The sequence below is a fragment of the Betta splendens genome, chromosome 17 (genome assembly GCF_900634795.4).
Source record: "Betta splendens chromosome 17, fBetSpl5.4, whole genome shotgun sequence".
Classification (NCBI taxonomy): domain Eukaryota; kingdom Metazoa; phylum Chordata; class Actinopteri; order Anabantiformes; family Osphronemidae; genus Betta; species Betta splendens.
Window position 1 is genome coordinate 14,635,009 of NC_040897.2, and position 16,749 is coordinate 14,651,757.

Genomic DNA, 16,749 nt, shown 5'->3' on the forward strand with positions numbered 1-16,749 from the left:
GAGACGTTGTAGAAGGACAGCGTCCCGCCCCTGTAGTCCAGGTACACCCCGACCCGGCTGCTGCAGGTCGCCTCCATGCTCAAGCTCTCCTTGTTGTGCTGAAACAAACACATGGAGTGGGAGCAGTCCAGGCTCCAGGACTTGGAGTTGTGTCCCAGCTTGCTGTCGCTGCCTCCTCCGCTCCTGCTCATGGTTTTGTAGCAGACGCCGACGGAAACGCCGCCGCTCCCGGCCCACTCCACCTCCCAGTAGCAGCGACCAGCCATCCCAGCGCGGCACAGCACCTGGGCCCAGCTTTGTCACGGGGTGTCTTTTGTTTACAAGCGTCAGTTATATATGATTCAGGCAGTTCTAAATATCTGAGGGGGAACGAGAACAGGAACATCAAACCACATGTGAGACTGGACGCGTCGTCTGGAGCATCCAGAGGTGGGTCACGTCCTCTAATTCAGGCATAACTCAGCCAGTGAATCCTCCCATCTACTCATCAACACACAGTCTGACAGACTCAGACGTTAATCTGCATATTGAGCAGCGGAAGACAACTTTAGAAGTGTCATCAGCGCTAATTCAGGCCGAGTGAGTGAGGAGCCGCTGTTGTCCGGGCGGCGCAGTGAGCTTGTTCTGGGTCGAGCCACGCGTTCATATGATGCAGTCAATCACATCAGGCCTCAGCAACAACGAGCATCGCCCTCACAATGATGTTTCTAGGGTACGATAAGAAACCGGAGACGGAAATGAAAGCAGCCTCACATCGAACGCAGGTCCTATTTTAAACTGGAGAAGCCGGATCCTTTATTTAAGAAGCAGCACAGACTATAAATACACTCCATTAATAATAAGTAACGTTACGCACTGACCTAAAACCGCATCAGAATTACTCACCGTGGACGCTCTGCCTCACACCTCGTTACAGACCCGTCTGCATCACAACAAAACAGCACGATTCCACACAACAGTACCGTTCACAGCTATGGGGTGCCGAATGTAAAAGGAGCACCTATAACTAGTTTTCTTACATTTAACTAAATAACACATGTTTTCTCACATTTAGTTAAATGTGCAAAAGTTTAAATGTTAAATTTAAATGTAAATGTTAAATGATCGCCGAGCGTAAGACTGATTATTCATGATCGTGCAAGTAGACTCCACCCCTACCCTCAAACAGCGCTGGTCTCAGATCAGAGACACGAACTCAAACACCTCCAACAGTGCGCGCAAACCCCGCCCACATCAGATCTGGAAACTTTTGTTTTTAGCCTGGACGTAACTTCGGCTAGCTAGTATAGTTAGCTAACTAATTCTCCACCGGCGCCACAGAAATATTCTATTCAAACCTACTTAACTCCTCATTAATGGTGTTTACGACAGAACAGCAGTTTGAAGCGGAGCCTCAGCCCGCACACCTGCCGTTACAGCCCGTTCAATCTCCCCCAACAAGAGGGAGTCGGAGCTGGCGGCCATGATGGCTTCGACTTCAGGCTTCTCTCCAGTATTTTCGTGCACCGATCCAGAGTCAGATGTGGGCGGAGCTATGCGTACTTTTTGACTTGTTTGAGTCCGCGTGACTGATCTGGCATAATAGGGGGTGGAGTCTACTCAAGTATTCAGTTCGATCATTTAACATTTAGATTTACATTTAACATTTAGATTTACATTTAACATTTAGATTTAATATTTGAATTTAACAATTACATTTAGACTTTTGCACATTTAACTAAATGTGAGAAAACATGTTGTTATTTAGTTAAATGTGAGAAAACTAGTTATAGGTGCTCCTTTTACATTCGGCACCCCATACACAGCCGCGTGTTCATGGGCATCAGGTCTTTTCTGCTCCTTTCATTTTTGCTCCATATGTGGGGCGATCACGAACGTCTACTTGTGAACGAAAGGGCAATTAGTGAAGAGAGCAAAAATGAACCTGCAACTAATCTGACGTCTTTTCAGGCATCTCGGTAAAAGTGTTGGAGATCAGGTGCGTTGTTTACCTCAGAGGGACATTTTAAATATTGACTGAGACGAGGGACTGACTGGATATTGAATTCTATTGTTAGGTGCAGCCCTGCAGTCTACAATCAAATTATTATTGATGAAATGCAACTTTCAGTTAACTGAACTCTGAGCGCATCTCTGCGGACTTTTCACTGCGCATCGGAGTCCTGGCTGTGCGTCACGGCTTTTCTGTAGTTTGCCTTTTATTCTGCCCAGATCCTATCAGAACTACTTTTTAGGTTAATGTCAATTGCAGCCGTCTCAATGTCTCTGTGCCAGACACACACATCTGCAGCAGCGGCATCGCACGCGAACCCACCGCTCCGGTCGCTCTGGTTCTGCGCTTCGCTTCTCCGGGTCAGGCTGCACAGCTCCCGAGCCCTGTGGTGCTGGGCGATGATGGCGCAGTCCGGGTGAATGGCTTGAGCCTGAGAACGCGAGACAAGGAAGTTATCCACAGCGAAGCAAACGCACGCGAACGCAACTTTCTGATGCACGTCGTCTTAAATCGGGTCATAAGTGGAATCGTTCTGACCCGCATGAGAAGCTTTGATGAATTATGGAGCTGCCACTCACCGTGGGCCTGTTCCACGCGTGGAGATGGAAGACGAGGAGGAATAACGTCTCCTGTCGTCCCGACATTTCGCTCTTGTCTGTCTTCTTCAGTCTATATCCCTCATGGGTTTGACGGAGTGCGCGTAAATCCGGGTCAGGATACGTGTTTCTCCGTGGGAGTGTGTGACTTGTTCTCTATAGCCTCAGCATGAAACTGTACTCTGTCAACCTAAAATAGATGAACCCCCCCGCTTCTCCCTGAGAGCTGCAAACTTGGAGCAGGGCTGCTGCTGTCACATCTGCTCTCTGTCTCCCTCTCTCTCTCTCTCTCTCTCTCTCTCTCGGTCTCTTTCTCTCGCTCTCTTTGAGGTTGAGTATCTCTAATCCGAGTGATGACACTGAGGACTCGTGATATCAGCAGCTAATGTTATTAGTTTCTTTTGTTGGTTTTTTAAAATAATGCCACCAATGTCTCAAACAAAACCTTTACTGGTAAATTTCCTCAGTTCTTTGACAAGGATTATATTTTTAAACTTCTCAGCTGGTTTGTGGTCCGAAGTTTAAAAACAGGGTCAGAACAAAGAGTTTTCAGGGCAGAGAGCTTAAAAAAGCCAAACACCTCCCTCCACGGGTGCCCAGCAACAAAACACAGGGTTTAATCTTCATCTACAGGGATGCATTGAAGAGAACACTTAACCCATGGTTTCCGGAAGAACCTTAAACATCAAAAAGCTTGAGCTGGAAGTTCAGCAGCTGTGAATCAGCGTCTCTGGTGTAAAATATAATAATGAAAAGCAAACTCCGTAAAAGCGGCAGTAACATCTTATCAGGCTTCTGTCGTCCTGCAGGACTTCCCATAAAATGACAAACACGGGACAACAAAGGGCGTGGGTGCCGATAAATGCCTTGTGTTTGAACCATCAGCTGTTTGCGCACAGAGCTGGGTTTTCCTGCTCACGCAGTTCTCACTGGAAGTAGCTTTCAAATAACACGTGGGTTTGAAACGCCAATGAATGACTCCACCAGCTGATGCTGGAGACGGGAACTCGTTTGAATTTAACTTTATTTTTCATACAACATGTTGTAAAGATGACCTTGTTTACCATCCACACCGGTCTGTGAGTGTTTCACATGATGAAAGAGCAACAAAGGACACTAAGTGTGTGGGTTTGCTGATGGACTTCATAGGTTCATACTAAGTCAACTTATCTTTGTTTATGTGGCACTTTACACACAAAACAGCTGCTCTGATGTACTTGACAGCACACAGAGGAAAATGGCACAAAAGAAAATAAGCAAATATGAGAGGAGCTCCAGACGCCTTAATATATGCCTTCATATATATAAACGAAAAGATTAACCTCTTAGTTTATCTACACTCCACCTAGCCTAGGCTCCTTCCATGTCCAACCAGGATGGCCGAGTGGTTAAGGCGTTGGACTTAAGATCCAATGGATCAGTCAATCAGGCCTCGTGGGTTCCAACCCCACTCCTGCTAAATCCTAGTATTTAACTTAGATCTGGAACAGAATATAATGATACCTTTGCAATTTTAAGGTAAGCTAAACATAGTGAACATTTATAGAGAAGTCGAAGAAAATATTTGCACTTGGTGAATAATTTGTAACTTTACTGGAAACATTAAAACACCTTAAAATATCATTACTACTGCATAACATCAAGAATAATTTCAATGCCAGGTTGATGCAACTCTTAACTCAATGTGTTCAGAAAATTATTTAAATCTAATGGCCATGCATCTCTACCACACTTTCATTATTATTCATTAAAATCATGTTAATAATATTTAGTACAGCAATACAACTTTTACAGAACTTTTAAGACAGTTTATAATAGTCTCGACTATTCCGCCCCCTGGAGGACATACGGGGGAAATCTACTGTTATTGGGATTTGATTTACAGTAAAAGCAGTAGTACACAAAGTCAGTACTTAAGTAAAAATACAAATACAGTAGTGTGTAAACTTATCTCATGTTGAATTCAACTGTGACTAAAGGAACAAAGTTCACATCAAGTACGAGTAATTGAAAACAAATGTTTTCAAACAGTACTAATGCTCTTATTGTACAAATCCAGTCCAGTGTGTTCAAAAGGTTTTCACAGATATAATATGTGGTTAAAAAAAGAAATAAAGAAAAACAAGAAATAAAAACGAGTAAAGAGCTGCTGTCTGCGGTCCTGCCTGAGGATGGGGAAGCTGCCACATAACCGTTAACATACATGCTGGGTGTGATTGGTGGACAGCGCGCCCATTAGAATTGTGGGAAGTGAAGTCTTTACCAAAGTGGACCGTACCAAACATGTGCTAAACTGTAAATACGGTCATAAACATTGATTCCTGTATATTTTATAACCTCATTTTAAATAATGTTCTTTGTCGCCCGGTTCTGTGTAGTTACATTTGTGTCAAAACGACACAATTCAATAAAGCCGTTGAAAACCCAACAATAACCCCCCCCCGTCAGTGAAGAATAGCGGCCTCCGGCTAACGCTGGTCCTCTTCCACCGTCGGATTACAGCCAAGGTAGCGTCCCCGCCCCTAGCCATAAAACGTCGAATAAAAGCAAAGGTGAGTACATTAAAGTTGTATTGTGACGACCAGGAGCAGTACAGACGTGTAACTCTCTCACAAAAGTTTGTTTTATTGAGAGTTTTGAATCGCCACGTGGTCAACGAAAGTTGGAGCTGCTGTCAAAAAGTTTAGCTAGTGTCTGAGTGGAAGCAACGGATGAAGTGCAGCTCACATATTGAATGTCAGCTCAGAAATAAGTGTCCGTTCTGTCCCTTTGGCTGCAGCGTAAACACAACGCTGTTCTTGACCTTCTCTATCAGGTTCTAAACATAGATTCGTTTCTGAGAGCTCCTGTGTTTCTCAGTTGGGCTGTAGCTCCCCATTCACACAAGGTGAGTATGGACGTTGACGCTGCTTTTTAGCCACGACTGTCTGAAACTGATGCAGTCTATAAAGAGAGCTCTAATTTAAAATGGAATTCCCTAAGCTCGTGTGTCAAGTATGAGCGACTGTCCAAAACCCAGAGACGTTTAGTTCATGAAGTAGCATCCATTTACTCAGTCTGCTAAATGTTACAAACTTTTTTTTTTTTGTCAAACAGAACTCAAAAATTATCAGTTTTTGGAAGGTTTCTTTGAAGGTTGAGTAAATAATTTACCAGATAGCTTTTTTTATTGGGAATCTAACACATTTACTGCATTAGTTTAAGGCAGCTGTTCTTAATTAACTGAGATGTAATTGGAAACCAGTGGTTTGTTTGTGTAGTTTCTCTTGATGCATGAAATGTGATTAGTGACTTTTGGTTGTTTGACTCGGCAGCTTTTAAACATTCAAATTTTGTTTAAGATACTAATGCATTCGGTTTGTGCATATATTTTTTTATTTTTGTTTTTATTACAGTTCTAAATCTGAAAAGCAAATCCTCGCTTTTCTTTTTTTGTGCCCTCTGTTGTGATTCAAGTTTATCTTTTAAACCTTGGACATTGATGGCCCTGGTTTTGAACTTGTGCCTGAAGAAATAGTGCAAGCATGCGGCTGTAGGATGTGTTGAGGCTGGTGCCCTCGTTGGACTGGTTTGTTTTCCAGCTTTGCTTTTTAAAAGTCCAATGTGCGATTGATCAAAGAAGTGTTGTAATATTTCTGGTTGTTCACTGGAACTTTGTCGGTCCCTTTGTTCCTAAAAAGATCAGTTCTGCAGTTGGACATTTTCTGAATAGGAAAGAGCTCTTTGATCAATCACCCGCCTTGTGAACTCCACATTGGCATCATGTCGGCTGTTTGAAGAGCCTCAACTTTTGTTCCACAGCACATTCCTGTACACTGAGTCATGGCTGTAGCTTCCACCTGTTGCCTCTTTTCTCCCTTTTATTAACTCGACACAATAGTGAGGAGAGAAGAGGCCCCTAATTAGAAATGGATCAGCCTTTAACCAATCAACAGCATAAAGGAAGTGTGCCGGTCGGGCAGGGCAGCATCGGTGCTCAGGAGAGAGGCATCATCAGCGGAGACAACGTCCAGTTTGGGCGGCTGCGGCGGCGCACGCGTTTGTCTCAGTCCGAGAGCCAGAGCTCAGGGCCCGAAGAGGAGCAGGTGAGCTCCTCCGTGGACGCGAGGCGCTCCGGACGTCACGGTTCTTGTGTCGTCTAATTTCTACCCAATTCCTCGTTTTCCTCCAGACCTGATATGGGCCAGCACCAATCCAGCAAGAGCTACGACCAACCCCGCTACAATGAGGTGGAAAGGCGCTTATACGAAGGGGCCGACGGTCCTGCCACGCAACAGCAACAGGTGAGCTGCGTTTTAGACGAACCGTTCAGGTTTGTAGGAAGCGCCTCCTCTTTTCTGCACCTCTGGCCTTTCTGTCGCGGCTCAGCAGCGCGTATCAGGCTGTCGCCGGCCTGTTGGTTCAGGCGCTGCCTCATCGTCAGGCTGGAGCAGCTGCTCGTGTGCACGTTGAACCACTTTATTTAGAAGTGGGCGTCTTAGTGAGAGGGCTCAGGTGATTTGGCAGCTGTCTGTGCTTCTCACACCGTCCACTTTGCACAAGCTACTTGTTCTCATTGTTCTGTACAGGCCTGGAACAGGACCCACTATTGTTCTCATTGTCTATAGATTTCCTATTGATTTTCTTTGGGCTTTTGTCTGATTTGCACGCATCGTTACCTCTTTCTCACTGCCACCACTTCCGTCACTGCTTTGCCCACACATGCCTGTAGGACACAGATGCTAATGCCATCCTGCAGGACATTGCTAAGTCCAGAAAGAATATCCAGCAGTCCCTCAACGGAGTGAGTACCGCAAAAGAGCCACGACTGATCGAAGTTTATAGGCGCACATGTTACTTTGAACATAATGTGGTCCCAGAAATTGCAAATTTGAATCTATTTGAACTGCTTTTAGATTTGCCAACACTAAATAAAGCACTTATTCTCCCTTTCACAACCTCAAAGCCTGGGCTCAAATGAGTTAAACATCCGCGTGGAGCTCTGGCTTGGCTGATCTTTTCTGGCTTTCTGTCTGCCAGCAGTAGTTTTTCATGTTTTCCTCCCTCACCTGGGTGCAGGTGAAAACGGCCCTGCAGCAGGCCAAAGGGCGCCAGCAGAAACGGCCACACAGAAACGTAAGTCTCCAGCCTCGGGCCCTGAAGCGCTGCATGGTGGAGGCGCTGGGGCGGCTGCTTGCGTCTGCTGCTGCCTGTCGTGGAGTGTTCTACTGCTACACCTCTTATTCTGCATCGCCTTGTTGCCGTTCTGCCCCTTTTTTGGCCGTCGTTCTGTACTTGGTCACTTACTAATTTCACGGTGCATGAAATTTGGAGACTGAATGAAAGTCAAAGATTTATTGCTGTTTTAAATTTGGACCATATATCAAGCTGTAGAAAATATCAAGTTTGGAATGATTTATGGGGAAAGGGGTAGTTGCTCAAGTTGAGCCTCTTGCTCAAATCACAAATTAAATCTAATTTATTTTTCATTGAGACAGGTGTGTGTGTGTGTGCAAGCGGGTGTCTCTCGTATCCGTGAGAAATGGATTCTGCCTTCGTGGGTTTTTTTTTTTTGCATCCCTGAACATGAATGTTCTGGTGTTCTGTTCTCTTGCCATTGACATTTAATCGTTAATTCATCTTCGTCTTTTCACAGTTCTTAAACGCTGGAGATCAGGAGTTGGTTTCACGCATGAAAAGCCTGGAACTGGAGAACCAGACCTTACACAAAGGTCAGTGCTCAGAACCCATTCCCCACACTGGTCTTAGTGTTTCCATTGATGTTGTCTGTACGACTAGTTTTTATATTTGATACAAAATGGATACTAATGATAGATGCTAACCTTGTTCTCACAGAAATCCAGCTAAAAAATTAAAATGTGTTTCATTGGATTTTAGCTTTGTGCCTCTAAGTTTGTGTTGATGTCTGAGTAGAGTTTTTCTATTTTAATTGCTGAAACCAGCAGCATAGATACATGCAGTCTTTGTACAAACAATTTACTCCTGAGGTCGTATAAATCTATATTCATATCTTCCTGCTGTTTTGCCTTAGTGGTGCTGAAGAATAAAACTGCCCTGCAAAGGCTGGAGTACAGAGCAGCTGTGCTGGAAAAGAGCCCTGCACCAGCAGCTGTGCTGGAAAAGAGCCCTGCACCAGCAGCTGTGCTGGAAAAGAGCCCTGCACCAGCAGCTGTTCCATGTGCTAATTCCTATGGAGCCATGTCATCCATCCTGTTGGATGTCAAACCCGTACGTACCGCCGCCACCGATGACCGTCTCTGGATGATCCGCTGTAAACGTGGAGGTTTCTGTTCTAGTGGGACGATGAGACGGACATGGCGAAGCTGGAGGAGTGCGTGCGCTCGGTGCAGATGGACGGGCTCCTGTGGGGAGCCTCCAAGCTGGTGCCGGTCGGCTACGGCATCAAGAAGCTGCAGATCGGCTGCGTTGTTGAAGACGATAAAGTCGGCATCGACATCCTGGAGGAGGAGATCACCAAGTTCGAGGACTTTGTGAGTAAACTGCTTTCACACTTTTCCTGACCGCTGGTGGAACACTTGACATGTAGCAGCTGTGAAGGTGTTTATTTACACCTGAGAACACGTCAAACCTCTTCATCCAGCAGATTAGATTTTTCAGTTGACCTCAGTTGTTGCAGATATTTATTAACATTCCACTGGGATGTAATGGGTGTAAACGCAGTGAAACCTTTTTGTGACCTGGTAAAAAATGTTGTGACTACAAACAATTATTGGATGGAATGTCAGCAACTCCCAAACCCAGTCAGTCTGTTTCTCATTGCTAATTCTACCATTGTTTACAGAAAATTATAAATACTTTTTTCTGAAATCTCCTTCATGTGTTTAAACTACACCTTGACATTTGTTTGTTTGTCTGCAGGTCCAGAGTGTAGACGTTGCTGCCTTGAATAAGATCTAAGCTCGACTAAAGCGTTGCAGCTTGTACGGTTATAAAAAGCTAAGATTTGAGCACAAACCTCCGTCTCATTGTAAAACAGAAATGTTTCCACCACATCTTCAGCAGGCTAAACAGTTAGAGCTTTGATGAGCACAGCCTCAAAGTAGAACCCAACCCCACCCAGAACCCAGGATACACAGGTTGGCTGAAGGTGATGTTGACTCTGTGAAGCAGAACCATGGAGTCAGAGACGTTGTAGAAGGACAGCGTCCCGCCCCTGTAGTCCAGGTACACCCCAACCCGGCTGCTGCAGGTCGCCTCCATGCTCAAGCTCTCCTTGTTGTGCTGAAACGAACACATGGAGTGGGAGCAGTCCAGGCTCCAGGACTTGGAGTTGTGTCCCAGCTTGCTGTCGCTGCCTCCTCCGCTCCTGCTCATGGTTTTGTAGCAGACGCCGACGGAAACGCCGCCGCTCCCGGCCCACTCCACCTCCCAGTAGCAGCGACCAGCCATCCCAGCGCGGCACAGCACCTGGGCCCAGCTGGTGAATCGGTCCGGGTGGTCCGGGTAGGGCTGCGGCTCCGAGCGCGTCGTCACCGCTCTGCGGTCGTCAGAGATGCATAAGTAAGAGTTGGCCGTGTTCGGCTCCAGGCTTAAATCGCTGTAATCTGGACAAAGATGCAGTTCAACATTAGTTACAGATCCAAACACTCAATATGAATAAATAGACTCACATTGTAGAAAATCAGCTCTTGTTTTCGGTTCAAAGTCGTGTGGCACGTCTTTTTCTTTTACTGTTGGATATTAAATGAATATTAGACTGATGTCAGATATTAATGTGAAGCACAATAAAGTCACTACCTCTGGTCTTGGAGATGCTGTTTGTGTAGCTGCTAGTTTCCTTCAGTGAAATTGCTAGAAGAAATAAAGACATGGGACTCAAACTTTACCCTCTATTGATTTGTAAAATAAAAGCATTCCATGAGAGACTGACCTTTGTCAGAGATTCTGTTGAACTCGACTTCAAACGTTTCATCCAGACTCTCCTTCAGCTCCACCAGGGCCTTCTTCATGGTTTTGTACATTCGATACGAAGTGGAATCGGTGCTGGGCATCTCCACAGTGGTCGTAGGGAAGTGAAGGGTCTTGATTCTCTGCAGTGATGTAGAAATTAGTCATAAAATGCAACTTCAGTTGTAAAAGTGTAAATGTCAAGTCAGACATTTACACTTTTTTTCCCAACTTCTGCCAAGTACATCTAGATATAAAAAATACTGTAATTTGTCAAATTTCGTTGTATCAATAACAAACAGTTAAAACTCTCCACCTTTGTACATTGTGTTAAAGACAACCAGGAAACAAAGTAAATTTCTTCTCTTTTAAACTGACTTATGAAAAATTATATAAAAAGTATTGATACAAAAAAAATTCCAATAACTTTTCATTACAGGAGACACTTAGACTTATTTATTTACCCACTAGACAATGTCCTAGTTTTTCTTGCTTTCATGAGAACATAAAGACGAACCTGGAGGAAATGGACGTGGTCGTCGGAGCGACACAGCTTCTCCAGCTCCGCATCTGTCCTCCTCAGCTCCACCATCTCCCTCTGGATCTCCTGCAGCAGCTCCTCAGCCTGACTGACAGCTGCTCTCTCCTGGCCTCTGATCACCTCCGTCACCTCGCAGCTCCGCTTCTCTATGGAGCGGATCAGCTTGGAAAACATCCTCTCGCTCTCCTCCACCGCTGCCTCTGTCGAGTGCTGTGGGGGATAACGTCCTCGCCCCGTTGGTCTCTGCACCCAATGGGTTTGGTTCTCACAGGGGACACGAGCATCCACTCACCTTGATGTATTTGACAACGTATCGAAGCTCCTTCTCGGCATCCTTCAGCTTCTGCACAGACCTCAGAGAAGCTTCTTGGAGTTTTTTCTGATTAAACAAAAGAAATATACGTCAGTTAAAACAATGCATTCCTTGTTTCAGTGCAAAGCGATTGGTCAATGAACCTAAATGTGACACAGCGGCTAAACGCTGCTGGTATAGGGTGCCGAATGTAAAAGGAGCACCTATAACTAGTTTTCTCACATTTAACTAAATGACACAACATGTTTTCTCACATTTAGTCTAAATGTAAATGTTAAATGTAAATGTTAAATGATCGCCGAGTGTAAACTGAATATTCATGAATGTGGAAGTAGACTCCGCCCCTACCCTCAAACAGCGCTGGTTTCAGATCAGAGACGCGAACTCAAACACCTCCAACAGTGCGCGCAAACCCCGCCCACATCTGACCTGGAACCTTTTGTTTTTAGCCTGGACGTAACTTCGGCTAGCTAGTATAGTTAGCCAACTAATTCTCCACCGGCGCCACATAAATATTCCATTCAAACCTACTTAACTCCCTGTTAATGGTGTTTACGACAGAACAGCAGTTTGAAGCGGAGCCTCAGCCCGCACACCTGCCGTTACAGCCCGTTCAATCTCCCCCAACAAGAGGGAGTCGGAGCTGGCGGCCATGATGGCTTCGACTTCAGGCTTCTCTCCAGTATTGTCGTGCACCGATCCAGAGTCAGATGAGATGTGGGCGGGGCTATGCGTACTGTTTGACGTGTTTGAGTCCGCGTCACTGATCTAGGATCATAGGGGTGGAGTCTACTCAAGTATTCAGTTTTGCACCCGGCGATCATTTAACATTTAAATTTAACTTTTACCATTTACATTTAGACTTTTGCACATTTAACTAAATGTGAGAAAACATGTGTCATTTAGTTAAATGTGAGAAAACTAGTTATAGGTGCTCCTTTTACATTCGGCCCCCACATGCTGGTGCAGCAGCTACTTCTGCTTTTATGACCAACTAAAGTCACTTAAAAACAGAACTGCTCATTATTGTTAGTATTGAATAAATGCGCACACGCACAAACTACACTTCCCATAATGCAAATTCTTCAACTTTGTTTGTCCTGCTGGTCCTTTTGATGGGTTTAGATCATTAACTGGCAACCAGTGAAACTCAGCCACAAATCATACTAGTACAGTTTGTACACACACATATTGCCCAGAATAACTATAGACAGACGAACAGTACCAGCATAAGCCACTGAAGAACAAGCGTTAGAAGCTGGGTTCGGCCCAGTCCGCTACCTGCTGCGCCGTCCGCTCGTCCGCCACGGACGCGGCCTCGTGGCCCTTGTGTTTGTCCCTCACGCACTGCGAGCACACGCACCGCTGGTCGGTGCGGCAGTACAGCCGCAGCGCCTTGTCGTGCTGCGGGCACAGCGCCTCCGCCTGCTCGCCCGGAGCCGGGATCAGCTGGTGGGACTTCCCGTGGAAGCGCTCGTCGTGGGCTCGGAGGTGCGTGGCGCAGTAGGACTCGGAGCAGCGCAGGCAGGACTTGACGGCTTTGCTTTTCCTCCCCGAGCAGACGCTGCACACGTCGGGGTTGAGCAGGCGGCTCCGCTGGAACGTTTCCACCACTTCGCCCAGGACCGTGTTCCGGCTCAGCTGGGGTCTGGGGCTGAACACCCTGCGGCACTGGGGGCAGCTGCTGTGGCCCCTCTGCTTCGGCCGGTCCCAGTACTCTTCGATGCAGTCCAGGCAGTAGCTGTGGCCGCACGGGACCGTGACCGGGTCCCGCAGGATCTCCAGACACACCGGGCAACTGAACTGGTCCTGTTCGATGGAAATGGTTGCTGCTGCCATTTTGCTTCGCAGGTGGAGTGTTGGGCGTAGCACAGGTGATGAGGTTCCGGTTCCAGCTGCCGCACCCACAAGCCTCCAATCACAGTGAGCGGAACAAAGTAGACCTGCAGGCGTCACCTGTGCAGGTGTTCACGTTTACACACACACACGGACACACACCAGTCTGTTTTGTTTGCTTTTAATGTCAGCAAGTCACTAATCACAATGTGCTGCCACTGTCTGTCTGCAAAGCAATATAACCATTAAAATGAAAAGTATTTAAAAAAGCAAAGCTACATAAATTTAAATTATAAATACTGACTTTGGGTGTAATGTGTTCAGTCTCAGTGGAAAATGCACTTCAGCTATAATTCAGGCAGCGAATAAAGCTCAATTAATAAATAAATTTATAACAAGATTAATTATTAAATGCACACAAGTGTCAGGACGTGTGAATTAATACATTTTACAAATGAACAAGAAAATCATTTCCTCCTGGGGTGCGCGCGCCGCTGAAGGTGCCTCTGTCTGGATCCTGTGGAGAGTTTGGAGCCTGAGCAGACGAGAGAAGGCAGTAAGTCTACTACAGCACCAGGAGGCAAAGGAAACTACTACACGGTCTTTACCATTTGTAATATTCTGACAGATGTGCAAATACACATTTATGTTATGTTATTGATTCAGCCACTGAAACATCTATAAATACGTCACCAGCTCTGCAGAAAATACTTTATGTATTAATTAAAAGATTCTAAATGCTGTATTTTATCACTTGCTGCTGAATATGTTTACCGAATGGGGAGAAGGCAAATGTGGGCAAGGCAGGTCCCGGGTTGAGGAATGGGTTGAGGGGGTTCACGGGACTTTGGTCGAGTCCACACAGAGGCGGTACTGCAGGTACAGAGAGAACAAATGCATTCACTGCCGAGTCCGAGCAGCTTTAGACAGAGCAGACAGACTGTAATAAACTAATAAGTGCAAGGTGCACGACAATTAGGTTAGTTCTGGTGATGCAAACCTACTCATTGTAACTCACTGAGTTTGAGTAGAGCACTGGTTCCCGCTACAGAAACATCACAATGCAGACGCAGAGATCTGAGTGGAACTGTGAACAACCTGCAGACTCACCTGCTGGTGCTACCATTTGTGCAGCTGACCCAGTATCAGCAGATTGTGGGGCGTTAATGTGGACTGTGGGAACTGGAGGACCTACAATCACCACATCCCTCACTACACACAAACAAGAGAGAATGAATACAAGCAGAAGAGTCTGCAGCAGAATAAAATATCTTTCTGGAATAAGTCTCCGTACTTCTCTCGTAGATGCTGACAAATCCTCCCTGGCAGACCTCCTGCAAAAGGCCTTTAAAATCGGACACAGCTTTCATCACTGGGCCAAAGTTGAGGTTGGGGTCGACGGTAACCGGGGGCAACGCTGACAGTATAGGTGAAGCCAGGACAGACTGAGAACTCTGGAGTCATTAAAGCAGAGACCAGGATGGAGAGTGCTTATTTAAGGTGTTGGTACAGAAACACTCAATCAGACTGGTATCACTGTACCTGAAGGAATTGGATGTGGTCCTCGGTGTGACACAGTCTGTCCAGCTCAGCCTCGTTCTTCTTCAGCTCAGTGATCTCCTTCTGGATCTTGTCCAGCAGCTGCTCAGCCTGACTGACGGCCGTCTTCTCCTGGGCCATGATCAGCTCTCTCACCTCGAAACGCTTCAGCTCGATGGACTGAATCAGCTCGGTGAAGACGGCGTCGCTCTCCTCGGCTGCGGCCCGAGCTGAGCGCTGCAGAAACCACAAATCCAAAAAATGGATCATTGCACTGTGGTAAATGTTTACAGAACTGTGAGGGAGACAAGACATTTACACCATTCATCAGTGTAACAAAGTACTAGCACTTACAGAGAGAGAGAAAATGGCTTGTCTGAGCTCTGGAGCCTCCTTTTCTCTTTGTTGAATTCTTAGCTGAGAGCTCTGCTTCATGTCACAGAGCTGCCGCTGAGGAAGATGTTCAAACATCAAATTAAAGTTAGTTTTGAATGCAAGACAGAGACGACTGCATTCACTTTGAGATTCTGAAACCGTTTTTTTAAAAGTGTAAATATGCTCATAGACATAAAAAGCCACGAAAACAAGGTCAAGCTGCGCGACATCAGCGAAACATGCAATAAGGAGAACAATGAGGAGTAAAGACGCTGATGATCAAATCGGTGCCAGCTGCATTGTTGTGTTGGATCCCTGATCAAAAGAGTGGGATGGTGACATCATGTGGCATCTTGGGCAGAGTTCTACTGAGAAACTAATATTTTGAGGCACTGAAGCTGATTATCCATAGCAACACACATTATGAGGATCAGGTCGAGGACTGCTCCTGTGTCTACACTGAAGCAGGTCGGCCTCGTTTACCTGCCTCTGCTGCATCTCGGCCGCGGCCAGCACCGTGTCGTGGCCTTTGTGCTCGTCCGCCAGACACAGGTAGCACGCGCACCGCTCGTCGGTGCGGCAGTACAGCTCCAGCAGCCGGTCGTGCCGCGGACAGATGGCCTCCTGCAGCCTCTTGGAGGCCGACACCAGCTTGTGCTTCTTGAAGGCAGCGGACTCGTAGTGGGGCTGCACGTGCAGGTCGCAGTACGAGGCCAAACACACCAGACACCACTTGACAGCTCTGCTTTTCCTGCCGGCGCACACGTCGCACTCCACGTCGTCCGCTTCAGCAAAGCTGTGGTTCGGCGGCGGCGGCGTGTCGTCGTGGAGTCCGGTCTTTTTGAACTTCTCCACCACGTCGGTGAGCATGGTGTTCCTGGCGAGCACCGGCCTCGGGTTGAACGTCTGCCGACACTGCGGGCACGCGAACACCCCCAGGTAGTCGTCCTGGTCCCAGTAGCTCTCGATGCAGCTGGAGCAGTAGCTGTGGCCGCAGGGGATGGTCACCGGGTCCTTCAGCACGTCCAGACATATCGAGCAGTTGAACTGGTCCTTGTCCAGAACCACGCCGGCCTGAGCCATGGCCAGAGACGCCGAAGAGCAGCTAGCAACGGAGCAAAACAGGGGAGCCTGACGGCTGCTTTGTTTACAGGAAGTAACGGTGGTTACCGGAAACGGAAAGGGGGATTTAATTCTTAAAGCCCCGAATTTCAAAATAAGTGTGTTATTTTTTTAGTTGCGGGTAGTTCAAAGTAAACGAAGCGATTCGCATTCAAAACCCTTTAAGTTTAACCAGCTGAATTTACCAAGGATTTTATATACTACAAATTTTCTCAAAAAAATCAAATGATTTCTAAACAACATTCTGAGGCTTTTCTTCATTATCACATATTTGGATGTTGGACTGCATCAGACACAAGCAAATTAAATGAATACTTTGATACTAATAGTTAAAACTCTACACTTGTGATTGTCTTATCGTCAGGGTCATGATCTGCCAACACCAGACAACAACTGGAATGTAAAGAAATAAATGTGTATTGCATTAGCAGACCAAATATAGGTTGTCAAACATTATAGTCATATTTTCCTGTAAAGCAGAGATCAATTTCAGATTGTGTTTTTATTGACACAAAGGCAACATTAA

At 46.2% G+C, this 16,749-nt stretch overlaps 3 protein-coding genes, 1 long non-coding RNA gene and 1 other non-coding gene across 13 annotated transcripts; 3 read left to right on the top strand and 2 right to left on the bottom strand.

Moving 5' to 3' along the window:
- Window positions 1-3,959: 3,959 nt before the first annotated feature.
- Window positions 3,960-4,048, top strand: trnal-uaa (transfer RNA leucine (anticodon UAA)). The gene has a single exon. It is a non-coding gene; the product is annotated as a tRNA-Leu (tRNA).
- Window positions 4,049-4,991: 943 nt separating this feature from the next.
- On the top strand, window positions 4,992-10,360 carry LOC114843934 (elongation factor 1-delta-like). 9 transcript variants are annotated; one of them, XM_055503870.1, is made up of 9 exons: window positions 5,094-5,141; window positions 5,405-5,476; window positions 6,470-6,674; window positions 6,761-6,872; window positions 7,648-7,704; window positions 8,225-8,300; window positions 8,621-8,817; window positions 8,886-9,080; window positions 9,469-10,360. In XM_055503870.1, the coding sequence occupies exons 4-9, from the start codon at window positions 6,768-6,770 to the stop codon at window positions 9,505-9,507; spliced, it is 669 nt and encodes a 222-aa protein (XP_055359845.1). In that variant the 5' UTR covers window positions 5,094-5,141; window positions 5,405-5,476; window positions 6,470-6,674; window positions 6,761-6,767; the 3' UTR covers window positions 9,508-10,360. The 9 variants fall into 9 exon arrangements, with proteins under 9 accessions (XP_028986631.1, XP_028986635.1, XP_055359846.1 ...); XM_055503871.1 differs by lacking the exon at window positions 5,405-5,476 and having other exon boundaries at window positions 5,043-5,141; XM_055503869.1 differs by lacking the exon at window positions 5,094-5,141 and having other exon boundaries at window positions 5,159-5,476.
- Window positions 9,214-13,190, bottom strand: LOC114843929 (tripartite motif-containing protein 16-like). Its single transcript, XM_029130779.3, has 7 exons — window positions 12,633-13,190; window positions 11,331-11,417; window positions 11,015-11,248; window positions 10,481-10,640; window positions 10,348-10,401; window positions 10,221-10,280; window positions 9,214-10,154 (listed from the first exon to the last, which is right to left on the bottom strand). Exons 1-7 carry the CDS (start codon window positions 13,188-13,190, stop codon window positions 9,622-9,624), a joined length of 1,686 nt encoding a protein of 561 aa, XP_028986612.2. The 3' UTR covers window positions 9,214-9,621.
- On the top strand, window positions 12,702-13,490 carry LOC129603308 (uncharacterized). The gene is made up of 2 exons (XR_008693078.1): window positions 12,702-12,842; window positions 12,913-13,490. It is a non-coding gene; the product is annotated as an uncharacterized LOC129603308 (long non-coding RNA).
- Window positions 13,353-16,278, bottom strand: ftr67 (finTRIM family, member 67). Its single transcript, XM_029130780.2, has 7 exons — window positions 15,585-16,278; window positions 15,081-15,176; window positions 14,730-14,963; window positions 14,482-14,641; window positions 14,298-14,399; window positions 13,962-14,060; window positions 13,353-13,722 (listed from the first exon to the last, which is right to left on the bottom strand). Exons 1-7 carry the CDS (start codon window positions 16,182-16,184, stop codon window positions 13,655-13,657), a joined length of 1,359 nt encoding a protein of 452 aa, XP_028986613.1. The 5' UTR covers window positions 16,185-16,278; the 3' UTR covers window positions 13,353-13,654.
- Between the last annotated feature and the right edge of the window lie 471 nt (window positions 16,279-16,749).

What these genes read in the sequence shown, in the direction of transcription:
- LOC114843934 (XM_029130798.3), top strand. Translation starts at nt 6,768, where the DNA reads ATGGGCCAGCACCAATCCAGCAAGAGCTACGACCAACCCCGCTACAAT. An exon ending in GAACCAGACCTTACACAAAG is followed by an intron (nt 8,301 to 8,620) that starts GTCAGTGCTCAG and finishes GTTTTGCCTTAG; the next exon opens with TGGTGCTGAAGAATAAAACT. An exon ending in TCCTGTTGGATGTCAAACCC is followed by an intron (nt 8,818 to 8,885) that starts GTACGTACCGCC and finishes TTTCTGTTCTAG; the next exon opens with TGGGACGATGAGACGGACAT.
- LOC114843929 (XM_029130779.3), bottom strand. Translation starts at nt 13,190, where the DNA reads ATGGCAGCAGCAACCATTTCCATCGAACAGGACCAGTTCAGTTGCCCG. An exon ending in ACGAGCGGACGGCGCAGCAG is followed by an intron (nt 11,418 to 12,632) that starts GTAGCGGACTGG and finishes TTGTTTAATCAG; the next exon opens with AAAAAACTCCAAGAAGCTTC. An exon ending in ACGTTGTCAAATACATCAAG is followed by an intron (nt 11,249 to 11,330) that starts GTGAGTGGATGC and finishes TATCCCCCACAG; the next exon opens with CACTCGACAGAGGCAGCGGT.
- ftr67 (XM_029130780.2), bottom strand. Translation starts at nt 16,184, where the DNA reads ATGGCTCAGGCCGGCGTGGTTCTGGACAAGGACCAGTTCAACTGCTCG. An exon ending in CCGAGATGCAGCAGAGGCAG is followed by an intron (nt 15,177 to 15,584) that starts GTAAACGAGGCC and finishes CATCTTCCTCAG; the next exon opens with CGGCAGCTCTGTGACATGAA. An exon ending in ACCACATCCAATTCCTTCAG is followed by an intron (nt 14,642 to 14,729) that starts GTACAGTGATAC and finishes TAATGACTCCAG; the next exon opens with AGTTCTCAGTCTGTCCTGGC.